The sequence below is a fragment of the Cervus elaphus genome, chromosome X (assembly GCF_910594005.1).
Source record: "Cervus elaphus chromosome X, mCerEla1.1, whole genome shotgun sequence".
Taxonomy (NCBI): Eukaryota; Metazoa; Chordata; class Mammalia; order Artiodactyla; family Cervidae; genus Cervus; species Cervus elaphus.
Window position 1 is genome coordinate 137,946,895 of NC_057848.1, and position 18,629 is coordinate 137,965,523.

Genomic DNA, 18,629 nt, shown 5'->3' on the forward strand with positions numbered 1-18,629 from the left:
ATGGGCATCAGTTTGAGTAAACTCTGGGATTTTGTGATGGACAGGTTCGCCTGGCGTGGTGCGATTCATAAGGGCACAAAGAGTCGGAGACGACTGTGCGACTGAACTGAATTTTAAATATGTTTAAAGTTAAACCTTTACAATATAATAAACCATTTACTCTTTTGCTTCTGCTGCTAAGTTGCTTCAGTTGTGTCCAAGTCTGTGAGACCCAATAGACAGCAGCCCACCAGGCTCCCCCGTCCTGGGATTTTCCAGAAAGAACACTGGAGAGAGTTGCAATTTCCTTCTCTAATGCATGAAAGTGAAAAGTGAAAGTGAAGTTGCTCAGTCCTGTCCAACTCTTAGCGACCCCATGGACTGCCGCCTGCCAGCTTCTGCGTCCATGTGGTTTTCCAGGCAAGAGTACTGGAGTGCGGTGCAACTGCCTTCTCGGTCTACTCTTTTAAGCAATAGTTTTTTGATCCCTATTCTACATATGAGAAAACAGAGGCACAGTGAAGGTAATTAACATTCCCCCATGCCCTCAATTTAGTAAGTGGTTAGAATGGGATTTGAAACCAGGCCATCTATGTGGTAGAATCCATGACACCAAACTGTTTCTCCAAAACAGGAGAGTAAGAAAGACCATCAGACTTCCTTGGTGGTTCAGTAGTAAAGACACCTTCTGCCAAAGCAGGAGACCTGGGTTTGATCTCTGATCCGGGAAGATCCCACATTTCGCAGGGCACCTCAGCCTGTGCATCACAACTACTGAACCAGTGCTCTAGAGCCGGGGAACCACAGCTGCTGAGCCCATGTGCACCAATGACTGAAGTCCAAGCGCCTCGAGCCCATGGTGTGCAAGAGGCGAAGCCACCACCGTAAGAAACCCACGTATCGCAACTAGAGAAAAGCCTGTGCACTAATGAAGCCCTAGCACAACTGAAAAGTAAATTTCTAGTGATAAAGATATACAGCTACTCACATGATGCTTGCTGCTATCTGGAGGAGAACAGTGAATTGATGTATAACATGTGTAGGATCTGAGACATTGTCAGATAGAAGAAAATGAAAGTGTTAGTCACTGAGTCGCGTCCTACCCTTTGGGACCTCATACACTGTAGCTGCTAGGCTACTCTGTTCATGGAATTCTCCAGGCAAGAAGACTGGAATGGGTGGACATTCCCTTCTCCCAGGGATCTCCCTGACCCAGGGACTAAACCCGGGTCTCCTGCATTGCAGACAGATTCTTTACCGTCTGAGCCACTAGGGAATGCTCATCAAAGAAAGAGGAGAGATCCTCAATGTGAGCGGAGAATGAAACAGAGTGAAAAGACCCCGGTTGTATAAGAACAAAGGAACAAGCACATTTTCTAGAAATTTAAGTGAAGAGACTTAATCCTCATTTAAAGTAAATATACAAATTCAGTCATGGTGAAATGAGAAGGTTAATTGCTTCCTAGCCAAGCTTATTTATATATTTGTAGACATACAAAGTAAGAGTTACTCGATCTGTCATGTCCAACTCTGTGATCCCATGGACTGTAGCCAACCAGGCTCCTCTGTCCATAGAATTCTCCAGGCAAGAATACTCCAGTGGGTTGCCGTTCCTTTCTCCAGGGGATTTTTCTGACGCAGGGATCAAAACCAGGTCTCCCACATTGCAGGCAGATTGTTTACCGTCTGAGCTACAGGGAGGAATATTTGTAAATATTCAAAGGAGTTTGCAAACTAGGGAGACTCAGATTGACCATGTGTCAATCTGAGGACCCTGTCTTATCAAGGACCATATTTTACAGGCAAGATCTGTAAAATTTTAACTTTTGCCTTATTAACTACACCGAGGCACAAAGAAGTACATTTTGAGTTTTTTTTGTTTTTTCATTTTGAGCGTTTTTCTTAGGCAAACACAATATTAGGGTTACATGTGTAGAGACTTCATCTGATCAAATAGAGTTGACCGAGAGGCTAAATTTTTAAAGGGGAAGACGAAAAAATTAAAGATTTTTTTTTTTTTTGGCTGTGCTGGGTCTTTGCTGCTGCACATGGCCTTAGTTCTCCTGAGGCATGTGGGATCATAATTCCCAGACCAGAGATTGAAGCCATATCCCCTGTGTTGGATGGCAGCTTCTTAACCACTGGACCACCAGGGAAGTCCCTATCATTTTCTTAAGAGGTCATTTTGTTCTTTAAATTGGAAAATTTCTTTCTGCACAGTCACAAAAGGATAAAAAGTACAGTCTCCTCCCCATTCTGAAAGCCGACCCCAGGAGGCCACACTGAGGTCCCGAACAGGCTGATTTGGGGCCACGGGGTGTGGGCACAGGTGGGCAGAGTCTGCAGTGAGCTAAAGGTCAAGGTGAGGTCAGCACCCCTCTGGGTGTTTCATCACCTCAGCCCTGCTTCTACATGTGAGTTACCCTGGGCTTGGGCTCTGCCATCCTCCCAGTCCGCTCTCCACTGAGGTTTTCCACTCCCATGACCACAACACAACCTATATAGGCATCATGATGTCTCCCATAGGTCTGTTTCTAAAGCTGACATCCACTCTGAACTCCAGATTCATTTTTCTGGCTACCTGCATGACAGTTCCACTTGGATGTCTAATATGCATCTCAGATTTGACATGACATGCCTTCTCCAAACTTCCATCTCTGCTGTGTCCCTGGCAAAAGACCCCAAATTGATCAAATGGCACCACCATCAACCCAGGCGAAATGAGATTATTTTCTTCATATCTCCCTCTTCCTCTCTGCTCCATGAAGAAACCTTGCTCATGTATCCAAATCTATCTGCAGTGTGTCTACATCTCGTCATTTCTTGAACCTCCACTCCAGTTCAGCCACCATTATCTTTCACCTGGACCAGCTCTGATACCTATTAACTGGTCTCCCAGCTTCAACTCTTCCCCCTCTACGTAGTTCAATGCAGCCAGTACCACTGACTTCCTATCCAGGGGGATTCAGTTTACTTGATATTCACTATCACAAATTGACCTTCCTTCATCAGCTTATATTTTTGATCCTAGAAAGGCTATAGAGAATCATCCTGAATAGACTTGAGGTAAATTTTGAGTGGTACCAGTCTACTTTATCACAGGGTGGTACAGTTCAAGTAAAGAATCACACGTGGAAGTTTTGTAAGGGCAACATCCATGCTCAACAGTGGTGACCGCAGGAAATGTGTCTCTAGGAAAGCCAGCCCTGCTACCCTTAGATTGTCACTGTAGCCCAGGGTGAGCTTGTCAGCGAGGGACTCTGCTGTGCCAGCATCCCGGACACCCATCTTCCTACCCAGAATTCTGCTTCAAACAAAATGAAGACCCCTTTATTTCATTCCCTCCCCAATCCCGTTCGCTTCATTATTTCTGGAGATCAACCCCAATCATGATTTTCAGGCCATATTTTTATAGCTCATCTATTCACAGGCACCCACATTCACCAGGGCCTCACCTCACCCACACCCACCCCATATACCACACTGTTTATTAGGGGAACGTACAATTTTGTATTGTTCAGGGTCCCATGCATCCCCTTCTTCCCTCCCTCTGTGGAGATGCTGAGCTTCCTGTGGACAGGGCATTTGGTAACTCAAGAGACTCCCAGATACCTGTTTTAAAACGTGAAAGGTGAAGGGTTTGCACGCGTGAATCAACAAGGGACCTTTATTTCTTTAGGAAGCAATTAGTTTACTGGAAGAACTGGCAACACTGAAAGAAGGAAAACTTAAGTGAACTTATTCTGCAAGGGCAATACTGCAGACTTCATGGCAGGCAGGGTGACCGTGGGCACTCACCCAGGACTCAGGGGAAAGTCCAGTCCAGGCTCAGTCCTCCTTGTCGCCATCACCCAGGGTGAGCTTGTCAGAGAAGTACTCTGCCAGGGCACCTTCCGGGGACCCCGCGTTGCTCAGGCTGCTGACATGGTCCTCCAGCTCCTTGATGAACTTGACCTGCTGGTCCGGGTAGCCGGTCCCCAGGCAGTGGCACAGGTCGGCGTCGCAGCTCTCAATGGCCAGCTGGTGCAGGTCGAGGAGGCTCTGGTGGACGCACTTCTCCAGGTGCAGGGTGTCTTGCATGGCCTGGCGTCCGCTCTCCCACTTTTGGGTCTCGGGCTGTCTGATGTCGAGGAAGCAGACGCGGCGCCCACGCTGGTTCTGCAGCAACGCCAGGCTCTCGGCTGTCCTGCTGTGCTGGTGGGAGCGGAGCAGAAGGAAGCGGGAGAAATTCTTCAGGGCCACATCATCACAGTCGAGGTAGAAGGCCACGGCCCGGCACTGGAAGGAGGCGTGTGACTCCAGGGCGGCGTGCTTGTGGACCGCGGCCTCACACTCAGGGCGGTAGTTGCAACGCACCTGTGAGGGCGGTGTGGGCAGCACGGCGGGCCACTCCAAGAACCAGGAAATGGCGGCTCGGATGAGGTGTCTGCCGGGCTGGAATCGGCCGGGATGCGGGCGCGGGCGCGGGCGCGGGCGCCGGCGCCAGCGGACTCGTCGAACCGTTCCCATGGTGGACGGTGTGGGCGGCCGGAGGCGAGCTCAGAGCTAGAGGGCAGGTGGCTGGGTGCGGGCTCTGGGCTGGAGGGGTAATGGCGGCCGCTGGGCGGGGTCAGTGCCTAGGCTTGAGATTGGTTAAGGAAGAGGTCCCGTGAGTGGGCGGGGTCCGTGGGCGGGATCTGTGGGCGGGGCTAGACCACTGTCTATGAAAGACAGGGTGAGGCAGAGCCGCTTTGAGCTGAGTGCTTCGCATCTACAAAGTTTTCCATTTGCCGTAATACTTTTTTCCCAAGGACTTTCTCTTATTATCTAATTGCTCCCTTTTATAGCACCCTGTTCCCATTTTATAAACCCACTGTCATCTTTACAGTTCTGAGAATATGAATTTGGAATTTTGGGTAATGTTCTCTTCTGTTTCCTGTCGTATCGTTGCTTTTTGTTTGTTTGTTTGTTTTTTCTCCAGAAATAGTTCTGTTTATTCATCATGGCCTCTTTCACTTCTGTCAAATATCTGGTAAACATGTGTCCATACATATTTGTGAGTAAAGGACCCAGGTTCGATCCCGTGCATCTGGAAGTTCCTCTGGAGAAGGGAATGGCTACTTACTCCGGCACGCTGGCCTGGAGAATCCCTTGGACAGAGGAGCCTGGCGGGCTAAAGTCAGTGGGGTCGCACAGAGTCTCACACGACTGAACGACTAACACTTGCACTTTTTTCATTGTGATTTCACCGCCCCCCCTCCCACCCCGCCTTGTGGTTCTTATTATGATTGCAAGAGGTGCCTCAGGAACAGCCCTTAGGGAACTTTGCAAAGAAAACATGGCTCATTACTCACAGGTCCTGGAGGATGCATGGCATGCGTCAGGCTGCCCAACCAGGTCATGGGTAGAAAGTGAGGACACGTGCAGCCTGGGCTACTTTTACTGGGGGCTAGGATGGGATGCCTAGTGTGTTACAGATGGAGTCTTTCTTGGTGAATTTAAAACATGAGCGTGAATTAAAATGTCAGACGGGAAAAACGAGTGGTCAGATGGTCAGTTGTCCTAGTCAACCAGTGGTGTCTAAAACAAAGGAAACTTCTGTGATGGGGAAGCCTGGCTTTCATCTAGTCTGGTCGCTGGCACTGTTTATTTTAGACAGCTGTCTGGGATGTGGCTGCCGTGGCAATCAGCAGCTTAAGATCAGGCACTTAGTTTACAATAAAAATCAAACAAACAAACAAAAGACAACTCAGGGGACTTCCCTGGTATTCCAGTGGCTACAACTCCAAACTCCCAGTGCAGGGGGCCTGGGTTCAGTCCCTGGTTGGGGAACCAGATCCCACATACCACAGCTAAGACCCCGTGCAGGCAAACAAAACAAAACAACTCAGGCGCTTAGAGTACAGCCCAGCCTGTGATGCTGAGACAGCAGATCTAGGAGGTGAGGACCTGAACGGCCTTCAGGTGCTGTAGGCAGGGGCGCTGTCTGTTTCTGGGTGGTCCTTTTGGCCTGAGAACGGACTGACAGTCTGAAGGGCCTCTTGGTCTAGGGTTGGGTCACCCAGGCAACATCCAGCAAGTTCCGCCAGGTCACATCATAGTGGCTCGTCCTCCGGTGCCATCGGGCAGTGCACTTAGTCCATTGTTTCAGGAACGTCTCAGTCCCCGTTGCAGTGTTCCACAATGTGAACTGGGGAGCAAGCCATCTGGGTGAGCAGCTACATCTCCAACATGGTACCATGGCTCTGGGATGTCATCTCCAGTGGACGAGGCATAGGTGTCTCCAGTGGTGAGCTCCTGGCCTGGGATATGGCCCCCGGGAGTGGTATCATCTCCAGCGATGAGTCTGTCTCACTCACGAGTGAGGTCCTCTGGAGTGGAGGCCACCCAGGGGTGGGAACCCATGTGGATATGCAGTATTGGTCGTCGGCTGGGCATAGGCTGGCCTGATATAACGTAGAGGCTTCCTTGAGGGCTGAAGGGTATATCTGATGCCTGCTGCTTGTGGAACAAACTGTTGAGAGCTCTGTGGGGCCATCAGGGGCATCTTTAGCAGTGGAATGAGTGACTGTCCTTTCCTTCCTGGAAGAGCTCATCCAAAGCACATGGACATTCTGGGCACATTTACATCCCAAGCCTGAGGCGACCTATTGATGCTACTTCGGCACAGCCATGAGGGCAGTCCCTGCACAGATCCTGGGAGCACATTCCCCATATCCAGATGGGTTTTATGTAGGAGCGATCATGGGGCAACTGGACTTGTAGCCCTATTGGATGTTGATACTGGAGGGCAAGTATCGTTTGGCTGTTGCTTCCAGAGAGCCCATTGCCTTTAAAGGGCTTCCCTGGTGCTTCAGAGGCTAAGGAACTTGCCTGCAAGGTGGGCGACATGGGTTTGATCCCTGGGTCGGCAGGATCCCCTGGAGAAGAGAATGGCTACCCAATGCAGTATTCTTGTCTGGAGAATCCCATGGACAGAGCAGCCTAGAAGGCTACAGTCCATAAGGTTGCAAAGAATCTTACACGACTGAGTGACTAGCAGTACACTACTAACTTTGGATTACTTGGCATTTAATAAAGGTGGTTGTCAGAGGCTTTATACTTCACGTGCCTCTTTAAAGGCTATTGCTTTTTGAGTTCCGATACTTGGCACCGAGCTGGCGTTTTCCTACTACTACGTCAGTGGTCTTGGCTCTTGCTGGCCTCCCCTCAACTCTTACCTTTGGTAGAATTTCTCCAGGGACTTCTGGTTGAAGTTTGTCTCTCCACTGTCATAGCACAGTTTGGAGGGTGGAGGCTTGACCTAGGAGTTCTTTAGTGTCTCCTTTTTCTGGTGACAATGTCACTTGGGCATTTAACTTTGTTAAATGTTCCCCCAGTAAGGGAACCGTCCATTCAGGCAGATACAGAAAGCTGCGTCCTATATATGCTTTTTTTCCTCCCCCAATTGCATACATCTGAGGTGGAAAATGGAGAGTGTGTCCATGTAGGAATGCCCTGGGTTGACCTTGGTCATCTAGCGCTTTGGGAACTTGTTTTGTTTGATACTGCCCTGCCTGAGGGCAATTTAAAAGATACTAATTTTAAATATGTTTAAATTTAAATTAAACATTTACAATATAAGAAACCATCTACTCTTTTACTGCTGCTGCTAAGGCGCTTCAGTCGTGTCCAAGTCTGTGCCACCCCGTAGACAGCAGCCCACCAGGCTCCCCTGTCCTGGGATTTTCCAGTCAAGAACACTGGAGAGAGTTGCGATTTCCTTCTCTAATGCTCGAAAGTGAAAAGTGAAAGTGAAGTTCCTCAGTCGTGTAAGACTCTTAGGGACCCCATGGACTGCCGCCTAGCAGGCTTCTCTGTCCATGGGCTTTTCCAGGCAAGAGTACTGGAGTGGGGTGTCATTGCCTTCTCTATCTACTCTTTTAAGCAATAGTTTTTCGATCCCTATTTTACATATGAGAAAACATAGGCATGGGGAATACGTGTAACTCTATGGCTGATTCATATCAATGTATGACAAAACCCACTGAAATGTTGTGAAGTAATTCGCCTCCAACTAGTTAAAAAAAAGGGGGGGGGGGAAGAAATTAACATTCCCCCATGCCCTCAATTTAGTAAGTGGCTAGAATGGGATTTGAACCCAGGCCATCTATGTGGTAGAATCCACGACAGCAAACTGTTTCTCTAAAACAGGAGAGTAAGAAGGACCTTTAGGCTTCCCTGGTGGCTTGGTGGGAAAGACTCCGCCTGCCAAAACAGGAGACCTGGGTTTGATCTCTGATCCGGGAAGATCCCACATTTCGCAGAGCACCTCAGCCTCCGCATCACAACTACTGAACCCGTGCTCTAGAGCTGGGGAACCACAGCTGCTGAGCCCATGTGCACCAACTACTGAAGTCCAAGCGCCTCGAGCCTCAAGGCAAGCACACCTTGCCTTGGTGTGCAAGAGGCGAAGCCACCACCGTAAGAAACCCACATACCGCAACTAGAGAAAAGCCTGCGCAGTAACGAAGCCCTAGCACAACCGAAAAGTCAATTTCTAGTGATAAAGATCAACAGCTTCTCACCTGGTGCTTGCTGCTATCTAGAAGAGAACAGTGAATTGACATATGACATATGTAGGATCTGAGACACTGTCAGAGAGAGGAAAACGAAAGTGTTAGTCACTCAGTCGCATCCCACCCTTTGCAACCCCATCGACTGTAGTGGCTAGGCTACTCTGTTCATGGAATTCTCCAGGCAAGAAGCCTGGAATGGGTGGACATCCCCTTCTCCCAGGGATCTCCCTGACCCAGGGACTAAACCCGGGTCTCCTGCATTGCAGACAGATTCTTTACCGTCTGAGCCACCAGGGAATGCTCATCAAAGAAAGAGGAGAGATCCTCAATGTGAGCGGAGAATGAAACAGAGTGAAAAGACCCCGGTTGTATAAGAACAAAGGAACAAGCACATTTTCTGGAAATTTAAGTGAGGAGACTTAATCCTCATTTAAAGTAAATATACAAATTCAGTCATGGTGAAATGAGAAGGTTAATTGCTTCCTAGCCAAGCTTATTTATATATTTGTAGACATACAAAGTAAGAGTTACTCGATCTGTCATGTCCAACTCTGTGATCCCATGGACTGTAGCCAACCAGGCTCCTCTGTCCATAGAATTCTCCAGGCAAGAATACTCCAGTGGGTTGCCGTTCCTTTCTCCAGGGGATTTTTCTGACGCAGGGATCAAAACCAGGTCTCCCACATTGCGGGCAGATTGTTTACCGTCTGAGCTACAGGGAGGAATATTTGTAAATATTCAAAGGAGTTTGCAAACTAGGGAGACTCAGATTGACCATGTGTCAATCTGAGGACCCTGTCTTATCAAGGACCATATTTTACAGGCAAGATCTGTAAAATTTTAACTTTTGCCTTATTAACTACACCGAGGCACAAAGAAGTACATTTTGAGTTTTTTTTGTTTTTTCATTTTGAGCGTTTTTCTTAGGCAAACACAATATTAGGGTTACATGTGTAGAGACTTCATCTGATCAAATAGAGTTGACCGAGAGGCTAAATTTTTAAAGGGGAAGACGAAAAAATTAAAGATTTTTTTTTTTTTTGGCTGTGCTGGGTCTTTGCTGCTGCACATGGCCTTAGTTCTCCTGAGGCATGTGGGATCATAATTCCCAGACCAGAGATTGAAGCCATATCCCCTGTGTTGGATGGCAGCTTCTTAACCACTGGACCACCAGGGAAGTCCCTATCATTTTCTTAAGAGGTCATTTTGTTCTTTAAATTGGAAAATTTCTTTCTGCACAGTCACAAAAGGATAAAAAGTACAGTCTCCTCTCCATTCTGAAAGCCGACCCCAGGAGGCCACACTGAGGTCCCGAACAGGCTGATTTGGGGCCACGGGGTGTGGGCACAGGTGGGCAGAGTCTGCAGTGAGCTAAAGGTCAAGGTGAGGTCAGCACCCCTCTGGGTGTTTCATCACCTCAGCCCTGCTTCTACATGTGAGTTACCCTGGGCTTGGGCTCTGCCATCCTCCCAGTCCGCTCTCCACTGAGGTTTTCCACTCCCATGACCACAACACAACCTATATAGGCATCATGATGTCTCCCATAGGTCTGTTTCTAAAGCTGACATCCACTCTGAACTCCAGATTCATTTTTCTGGCTACCTGCATGACAGTTCCACTTGGATGTCTAATATGCATCTCAGATTTGACATGACATGCCTTCTCCAAACTTCCATCTCTGCTGTGTCCCTGGCAAAAGACCCCAAATTGATCAAATGGCACCACCATCAACCCAGGCGAAATGAGATTATTTTCTTCATATCTCCCTCTTCCTCTCTGCTCCATGAAGAAACCTTGCTCATGTATCCAAATCTATCTGCAGTGTGTCTACCTCTCGTCATTTCTTGAACCTCCACTCCAGTTCAGCCACCATTATCTTTCACCTGGACCAGCTCTGATACCTATTAACTGGTCTCCCAGCTTCAACTCTTCCCCCTCTACATAGTTCAATGCAGCCAGTACCACTGACTTCCTATCCAGGGGGATTCAGTTTACTTGATATTCACTATCACAAATTGACCTTCCTTCATCAGCTTATATTTTTGATCCTAGAAAGGCTACAGAGAATCATCCTGAATAGACTTGAGGTAAATTTTGAGTGGTACCAGTCTACTTTATCACAGGGTGGTACAGTTCAAGTAAAGAATCACACGTGGAAGTTTTGTAAGGGCAACATCCATGCTCAACAGTGGTGACCGCAGGAAATGTGTCTCTAGGAAAGCCAGCCCTGCTACCCTTAGATTGTCACTGTAGCCCAGGGTGAGCTTGTCAGCGAGGGACTCTGCTGTGCCAGCATCCCGGACACCCATCTTCCTACCCAGAATTCTGCTTCAAACAAAATGAAGACCCCTTTATTTCATTCCCTCCCCAATCCCGTTCGCTTCATTATTTCTGGAGATCAACCCCAATCATGATTTTCAGGCCATATTTTTATAGCTCATCTATTCACAGGCACCCACATTCACCAGGGCCTCACCTCACCCACACCCACCCCATATACCACACTGTTTATTAGGGGAACGTACAATTTTGTATTGTTCAGGGTCCCATGCATCCCCTTCTTCCCTCCCTCTGTGGAGATGCTGAGCTTCCTGTGGACAGGGCATTTGGTAACTCAAGAGACTCCCAGATACCTGTTTTAAAACGTGAAAGGTGAAGGGTTTGCACGCGTGAATCAACAAGGGACCTTTATTTCTTTAGGAAGCAATTAGTTTACTGGAAGAACTGGCAACACTGAAAGAAGGAAAACTTAAGTGAACTTATTCTGCAAGGGCAATACTGCAGACTTCATGGCAGGCAGGGTGACCGTGGGCACTCACCCAGGACTCAGGGGAAAGTCCAGTCCAGGCTCAGTCCTCCTTGTCGCCATCACCCAGGGTGAGCTTGTCAGAGAAGTACTCTGCCAGGGCACCTTCCGGGGACCCCGCGTTGCTCAGGCTGCTGACATGGTCCTCCAGCTCCTTGATGAACTTGACCTGCTGGTCCGGGTAGCCGGTCCCCAGGCAGTGGCACAGGTCGGCGTCGCAGCTCTCAATGGCCAGCTGGTGCAGGTCGAGGAGGCTCTGGTGGACGCACTTCTCCAGGTGCAGGGTGTCTTGCATGGCCTGGCGTCCGCTCTCCCACTTTTGGGTCTCGGGCTGTCTGATGTCGAGGAAGCAGACGCGGCGCCCACGCTGGTTCTGCAGCAACGCCAGGCTCTCGGCTGTCCTGCTGTGCTGGTGGGAGCGGAGCAGAAGGAAGCGGGAGAAATTCTTCAGGGCCACATCATCACAGTCGAGGTAGAAGGCCACGGCCCGGCACTGGAAGGAGGCGTGTGACTCCAGGGCGGCGTGCTTGTGGACCGCGGCCTCACACTCAGGGCGGTAGTTGCAACGCACCTGTGAGGGCGGTGTGGGCAGCACGGCGGGCCACTCCAAGAACCAGGAAATGGCGGCTCGGATGAGGTGTCTGCCGGGCTGGAATCGGCCGGGATGCGGGCGCGGGCGCGGGCGCGGGCGCCGGCGCCAGCGGACTCGTCGAACCGTTCCCATGGTGGACGGTGTGGGCGGCCGGAGGCGAGCTCAGAGCTAGAGGGCAGGTGGCTGGGTGCGGGCTCTGGGCTGGAGGGGTAATGGCGGCCGCTGGGCGGGGTCAGTGCCTAGGCTTGAGATTGGTTAAGGAAGAGGTCCCGTGAGTGGGCGGGGTCCGTGGGCGGGATCTGTGGGCGGGGCTAGACCACTGTCTATGAAAGACAGGGTGAGGCAGAGCCGCTTTGAGCTGAGTGCTTCGCATCTACAAAGTTTTCCATTTGCCGTAATACTTTTTTCCCAAGGACTTTCTCTTATTATCTAATTGCTCCCTTTTATAGCACCCTGTTCCCATTTTATAAACCCACTGTCATCTTTACAGTTCTGAGAATATGAATTTGGAATTTTGGGTAATGTTCTCTTCTGTTTCCTGTCGTATCGTTGCTTTTTGTTTGTTTGTTTGTTTTTTCTCCAGAAATAGTTCTGTTTATTCATCATGGCCTCTTTCACTTCTGTCAAATATCTGGTAAACATGTGTCCATACATATTTGTGAGTAAAGGACCCAGGTTCGATCCCGTGCATCTGGAAGTTCCTCTGGAGAAGGGAATGGCTACTTACTCCGGCACGCTGGCCTGGAGAATCCCTTGGACAGAGGAGCCTGGCGGGCTAAAGTCAGTGGGGTCGCACAGAGTCTCACACGACTGAACGACTAACACTTGCACTTTTTTCATTGTGATTTCACCGCCCCCCCTCCCACCCCGCCTTGTGGTTCTTATTATGATTGCAAGAGGTGCCTCAGGAACAGCCCTTAGGGAACTTTGCAAAGAAAACATGGCTCATTACTCACAGGTCCTGGAGGATGCATGGCATGCGTCAGGCTGCCCAACCAGGTCATGGGTAGAAAGTGAGGACACGTGCAGCCTGGGCTACTTTTACTGGGGGCTAGGATGGGATGCCTAGTGTGTTACAGATGGAGTCTTTCTTGGTGAATTTAAAACATGAGCGTGAATTAAAATGTCAGACGGGAAAAACGAGTGGTCAGATGGTCAGTTGTCCTAGTCAACCAGTGGTGTCTAAAACAAAGGAAACTTCTGTGATGGGGAAGCCTGGCTTTCATCTAGTCTGGTCGCTGGCACTGTTTATTTTAGACAGCTGTCTGGGATGTGGCTGCCGTGGCAATCAGCAGCTTAAGATCAGGCACTTAGTTTACAATAAAAATCAAACAAACAAACAAAAGACAACTCAGGGGACTTCCCTGGTATTCCAGTGGCTACAACTCCAAACTCCCAGTGCAGGGGGCCTGGGTTCAGTCCCTGGTTGGGGAACCAGATCCCACATACCACAGCTAAGACCCCGTGCAGGCAAACAAAACAAAACAACTCAGGCGCTTAGAGTACAGCCCAGCCTGTGATGCTGAGACAGCAGATCTAGGAGGTGAGGACCTGAACGGCCTTCAGGTGCTGTAGGCAGGGGCGCTGTCTGTTTCTGGGTGGTCCTTTTGGCCTGAGAACGGACTGACAGTCTGAAGGGCCTCTTGGTCTAGGGTTGGGTCACCCAGGCAACATCCAGCAAGTTCCGCCAGGTCACATCATAGTGGCTCGTCCTCCGGTGCCATCGGGCAGTGCACTTAGTCCATTGTTTCAGGAACGTCTCAGTCCCCGTTGCAGTGTTCCACAATGTGAACTGGGGAGCAAGCCATCTGGGTGAGCAGCTACATCTCCAACATGGTACCATGGCTCTGGGATGTCATCTCCAGTGGACGAGGCATAGGTGTCTCCAGTGGTGAGCTCCTGGCCTGGGATATGGCCCCCGGGAGTGGTATCATCTCCAGCGATGAGTCTGTCTCACTCACGAGTGAGGTCCTCTGGAGTGGAGGCCACCCAGGGGTGGGAACCCATGTGGATATGCAGTATTGGTCGTCGGCTGGGCATAGGCTGGCCTGATATAACGTAGAGGCTTCCTTGAGGGCTGAAGGGTATATCTGATGCCTGCTGCTTGTGGAACAAACTGTTGAGAGCTCTGTGGGGCCATCAGGGGCATCTTTAGCAGTGGAATGAGTGACTGTCCTTTCCTTCCTGGAAGAGCTCATCCAAAGCACATGGACATTCTGGGCACATTTACATCCCAAGCCTGAGGCGACCTATTGATGCTACTTCGGCACAGCCATGAGGGCAGTCCCTGCACAGATCCTGGGAGCACATTCCCCATATCCAGATGGGTTTTATGTAGGAGCGATCATGGGGCAACTGGACTTGTAGCCCTATTGGATGTTGATACTGGAGGGCAAGTATCGTTTGGCTGTTGCTTCCAGAGAGCCCATTGCCTTTAAAGGGCTTCCCTGGTGCTTCAGAGGCTAAGGAACTTGCCTGCAAGGTGGGCGACATGGGTTTGATCCCTGGGTCGGCAGGATCCCCTGGAGAAGAGAATGGCTACCCAATGCAGTATTCTTGTCTGGAGAATCCCATGGACAGAGCAGCCTAGAAGGCTACAGTCCATAAGGTTGCAAAGAATCTTACACGACTGAGTGACTAGCAGTACACTACTAACTTTGGATTACTTGGCATTTAATAAAGGTGGTTGTCAGAGGCTTTATACTTCACGTGCCTCTTTAAAGGCTATTGCTTTTTGAGTTCCGATACTTGGCACCGAGCTGGCGTTTTCCTACTACTACGTCAGTGGTCTTGGCTCTTGCTGGCCTCCCCTCAACTCTTACCTTTGGTAGAATTTCTCCAGGGACTTCTGGTTGAAGTTTGTCTCTCCACTGTCATAGCACAGTTTGGAGGGTGGAGGCTTGACCTAGGAGTTCTTTAGTGTCTCCTTTTTCTGGTGACAATGTCACTTGGGCATTTAACTTTGTTAAATGTTCCCCCAGTAAGGGAACCGTCCATTCAGGCAGATACAGAAAGCTGCGTCCTATATATGCTTTTTTTCCTCCCCCAATTGCATACATCTGAGGTGGAAAATGGAGAGTGTGTCCATGTAGGAATGCCCTGGGTTGACCTTGGTCATCTAGCGCTTTGGGAACTTGTTTTGTTTGATACTGCCCTGCCTGAGGGCAATTTAAAAGATACTAATTTTAAATATGTTTAAATTTAAATTAAACATTTACAATATAAGAAACCATCTACTCTTTTACTGCTGCTGCTAAGGCGCTTCAGTCGTGTCCAAGTCTGTGCCACCCCGTAGACAGCAGCCCACCAGGCTCCCCTGTCCTGGGATTTTCCAGTCAAGAACACTGGAGAGAGTTGCGATTTCCTTCTCTAATGCTCGAAAGTGAAAAGTGAAAGTGAAGTTCCTCAGTCGTGTAAGACTCTTAGGGACCCCATGGACTGCCGCCTAGCAGGCTTCTCTGTCCATGGGCTTTTCCAGGCAAGAGTACTGGAGTGGGGTGTCATTGCCTTCTCTATCTACTCTTTTAAGCAATAGTTTTTCGATCCCTATTTTACATATGAGAAAACATAGGCATGGGGAATACGTGTAACTCTATGGCTGATTCATATCAATGTATGACAAAACCCACTGAAATGTTGTGAAGTAATTCGCCTCCAACTAGTTAAAAAAAAGGGGGGGGGGAAGAAATTAACATTCCCCCATGCCCTCAATTTAGTAAGTGGCTAGAATGGGATTTGAACCCAGGCCATCTATGTGGTAGAATCCACGACAGCAAACTGTTTCTCTAAAACAGGAGAGTAAGAAGGACCTTTAGGCTTCCCTGGTGGCTTGGTGGGAAAGACTCCGCCTGCCAAAACAGGAGACCTGGGTTTGATCTCTGATCCGGGAAGATCCCACATTTCGCAGAGCACCTCAGCCTCCGCATCACAACTACTGAACCCGTGCTCTAGAGCTGGGGAACCACAGCTGCTGAGCCCATGTGCACCAACTACTGAAGTCCAAGCGCCTCGAGCCTCAAGGCAAGCACACCTTGCCTTGGTGTGCAAGAGGCGAAGCCACCACCGTAAGAAACCCACATACCGCAACTAGAGAAAAGCCTGCGCAGTAACGAAGCCCTAGCACAACCGAAAAGTCAATTTCTAGTGATAAAGATCAACAGCTTCTCACCTGGTGCTTGCTGCTATCTAGAAGAGAACAGTGAATTGACATATGACATATGTAGGATCTGAGACACTGTCAGAGAGAGGAAAACGAAAGTGTTAGTCACTCAGTCGCATCCCACCCTTTGCAACCCCATCGACTGTAGTGGCTAGGCTACTCTGTTCATGGAATTCTCCAGGCAAGAAGCCTGGAATGGGTGGACATCCCCTTCTCCCAGGGATCTCCCTGACCCAGGGACTAAACCCGGGTCTCCTGCATTGCAGGCAGATTCTTTACCGTCTGAGCCACCAGGGAATGCCCGTCAAAGAAAGAGGAGAGATCCTCAACGTGAGCGGAGAATGAAACAGAGTGAAAAGACCCCGGTTGTCTAAGAACAAAGGAACAAGCACATTTTCTGGAAATTTAAGTGAGGAGACTTAATCCTCATTTAAAAAAAATCTTCAAGTGCAGTCATGGTGAAATGGGAAAGTTAATTCCTTGGTAGCCAAGCTTGTTGATATATTTGTAAGAATTCAAAATAAGAGTTATTCGATCAATCGTGTCCGACTCTCTGCGATCCCATGGACTGTAGCCAACCAGGCTCCTCTGTCCATGGAATTCTCCAGGAAGAATACCGAAGTGGGTTGCCGTTCCTTTCTCCAGGGGATTTTTCTGACGCAGGGATCAAAACCAGGTCTCCCACATTGCGGGCAGATTGTTTACCGTCTGAGCTACAGGGAGGAATATTTGTAAATATTCAAAGCAGTTTGCAAACTTTAGGGAGTCTCAAATTGACCGTGTGTCAATCTGAGGACCCTGTCTTATCAAGGACCACATGCCTGTCCTTGATAAGACAGGCAAGGTCTGTACAAATATTAACTTTTGCCTTATTAACCACACCTAGTCATGGAAGAAACATATTTTGAGTGTTTTTAGTAGGCAAACGCAATATTAGGGTTTACATGTGTAGAGACTTCATCTGATCAAATAGAGTTGACCGAGAGGCTGAATTTTTAAAGGGGAAGAGGAAAAAATTAAAGATTTTTTTTTTTTGGCTGTGCTGGGTCTTTGCTGCTGCACATGGCCTTAGTTCTCCTGAGGCATGTGGGATCATAATTCCCAGACCAGAGATCGAAGCCATATCCCCTGTGTTGGATGGCAGCTTCTTAACCACTGGACCACCAGGGAAGTCCCTATCATTTTCTTAAGAGGTCATTTTGTTCTTTAAATTGGAAAATTTCTTTCTGCACAGTCACAAAAGGATAAAAAGTACAGTCTCCTCCCCATTCTGAAAGCCGACCCCAGGAGGCCACACTGAGGTCCCGAACAGGCTGATTTGGGGCCACGGGGTGTGGGCACAGGTGGGCAGAGTCTGCAGTGAGCTAAAGGTCAAGGTGAGGTCAGCACCCCTCTGGGTGTTTCATCACCTCAGCCCTGCTTCTACATGTGAGTTACCCTGGGCTTGGGCTCTGCCATCCTCCCAGTCCGCTCTCCACTGAGGTTTTCCACTCCCATGACCACAACACAACCTATATAGGCATCATGATGTCTCCCATAGGTCTGTTTCTAAAGCTGACATCCACTCTGAACTCCAGATTCATTTTTCTGGCTACCTGCATGACAGTTCCACTTGGATGTCTAATATGCATCTCAGATTTGACATGACATGCCTTCTCCAAACTTCCATCTCTGCTGTGTCCCTGGCAAAAGACCCCAAATTGATCAAATGGCACCACCATCAACCCAGGCGAAATGAGATTATTTTCTTCATATCTCCCTCTTCCTCTCTGCTCCATGAAGAAACCTTGCTCATGTATCCAAATCTATCTGCAGTGTGTCTACATCTCGTCATTTCTTGAACCTCCACTCCAGTTCAGCCACCATTATCTTTCACCTGGACCAGCTCTGATACCTATTAACTGGTCTCCCAGCTTCAACTCTTCCCCCTCTACATAGTTCAATGCAGCCAGTACCACTGACTTCCTATCCAGGGGGATTCAGTTTACTTGATATTCACTATCACAAATTGACCTTCCTTCATCAGCTTATATTTTTGATCCTAGAAAGGCTACAGAGAATCATCCTGAATAGACTTGAGGTAAATTTTGAGTGGTACCAGTCTACTTTATCACAGGGTGGTACAGTTCAAGTAAAGAATCACACGTGGAAGTTTTGTAAGGGCAACATCCATGCTCAACAGTGGTGACCGCAGGAAATGTGTCTCTAGGAAAGCCAGCCCTGCTACCCTTAGATTGTCACTGTAGCCCAGGGTGAGCTTGTCAGCGAGGGACTCTGCTGTGCCAGCATCCCGGACACCCATCTTCCTACCCAGAATTCTGCTTCAAACAAAATGAAGACCCCTTTATTTCATTCCCTCCCCAATCCCGTTCGCTTCATTATTTCTGGAGATCAACCCCAATCATGATTTTCAGGCCATATTTTTATAGCTCATCTATTCACAGGCACCCACATTCACCAGGGCCTCACCTCACCCACACCCACCCCATATACCACACTGTTTATTAGGGGAACGTACAATTTTGTATTGTTCAGGGTCCCATGCATCCCCTTCTT

General features: G+C 48.9%; 2 protein-coding genes across 2 annotated transcripts; both read right to left on the bottom strand.

Moving 5' to 3' along the window:
• Nucleotides 1-3,521: 3,521 nt before the first annotated feature.
• Nucleotides 3,522-4,579, bottom strand: LOC122689011 (ferritin heavy chain-like). The gene is made up of 2 exons (XM_043895075.1): nt 4,336-4,579; nt 3,522-4,173 (listed from the first exon to the last, which is right to left on the bottom strand). Exons 1-2 carry the CDS (start codon nt 4,486-4,488, stop codon nt 3,808-3,810), a joined length of 519 nt encoding a protein of 172 aa, XP_043751010.1. The 5' UTR covers nt 4,489-4,579; the 3' UTR covers nt 3,522-3,807.
• Nucleotides 4,580-11,079: 6,500 nt separating this feature from the next.
• LOC122689010 (ferritin heavy chain-like) lies at nt 11,080-12,137 on the bottom strand. Its single transcript, XM_043895074.1, has 2 exons — nt 11,894-12,137; nt 11,080-11,731 (listed from the first exon to the last, which is right to left on the bottom strand). Exons 1-2 carry the CDS (start codon nt 12,044-12,046, stop codon nt 11,366-11,368), a joined length of 519 nt encoding a protein of 172 aa, XP_043751009.1. The 5' UTR covers nt 12,047-12,137; the 3' UTR covers nt 11,080-11,365.
• Between the last annotated feature and the right edge of the window lie 6,492 nt (nt 12,138-18,629).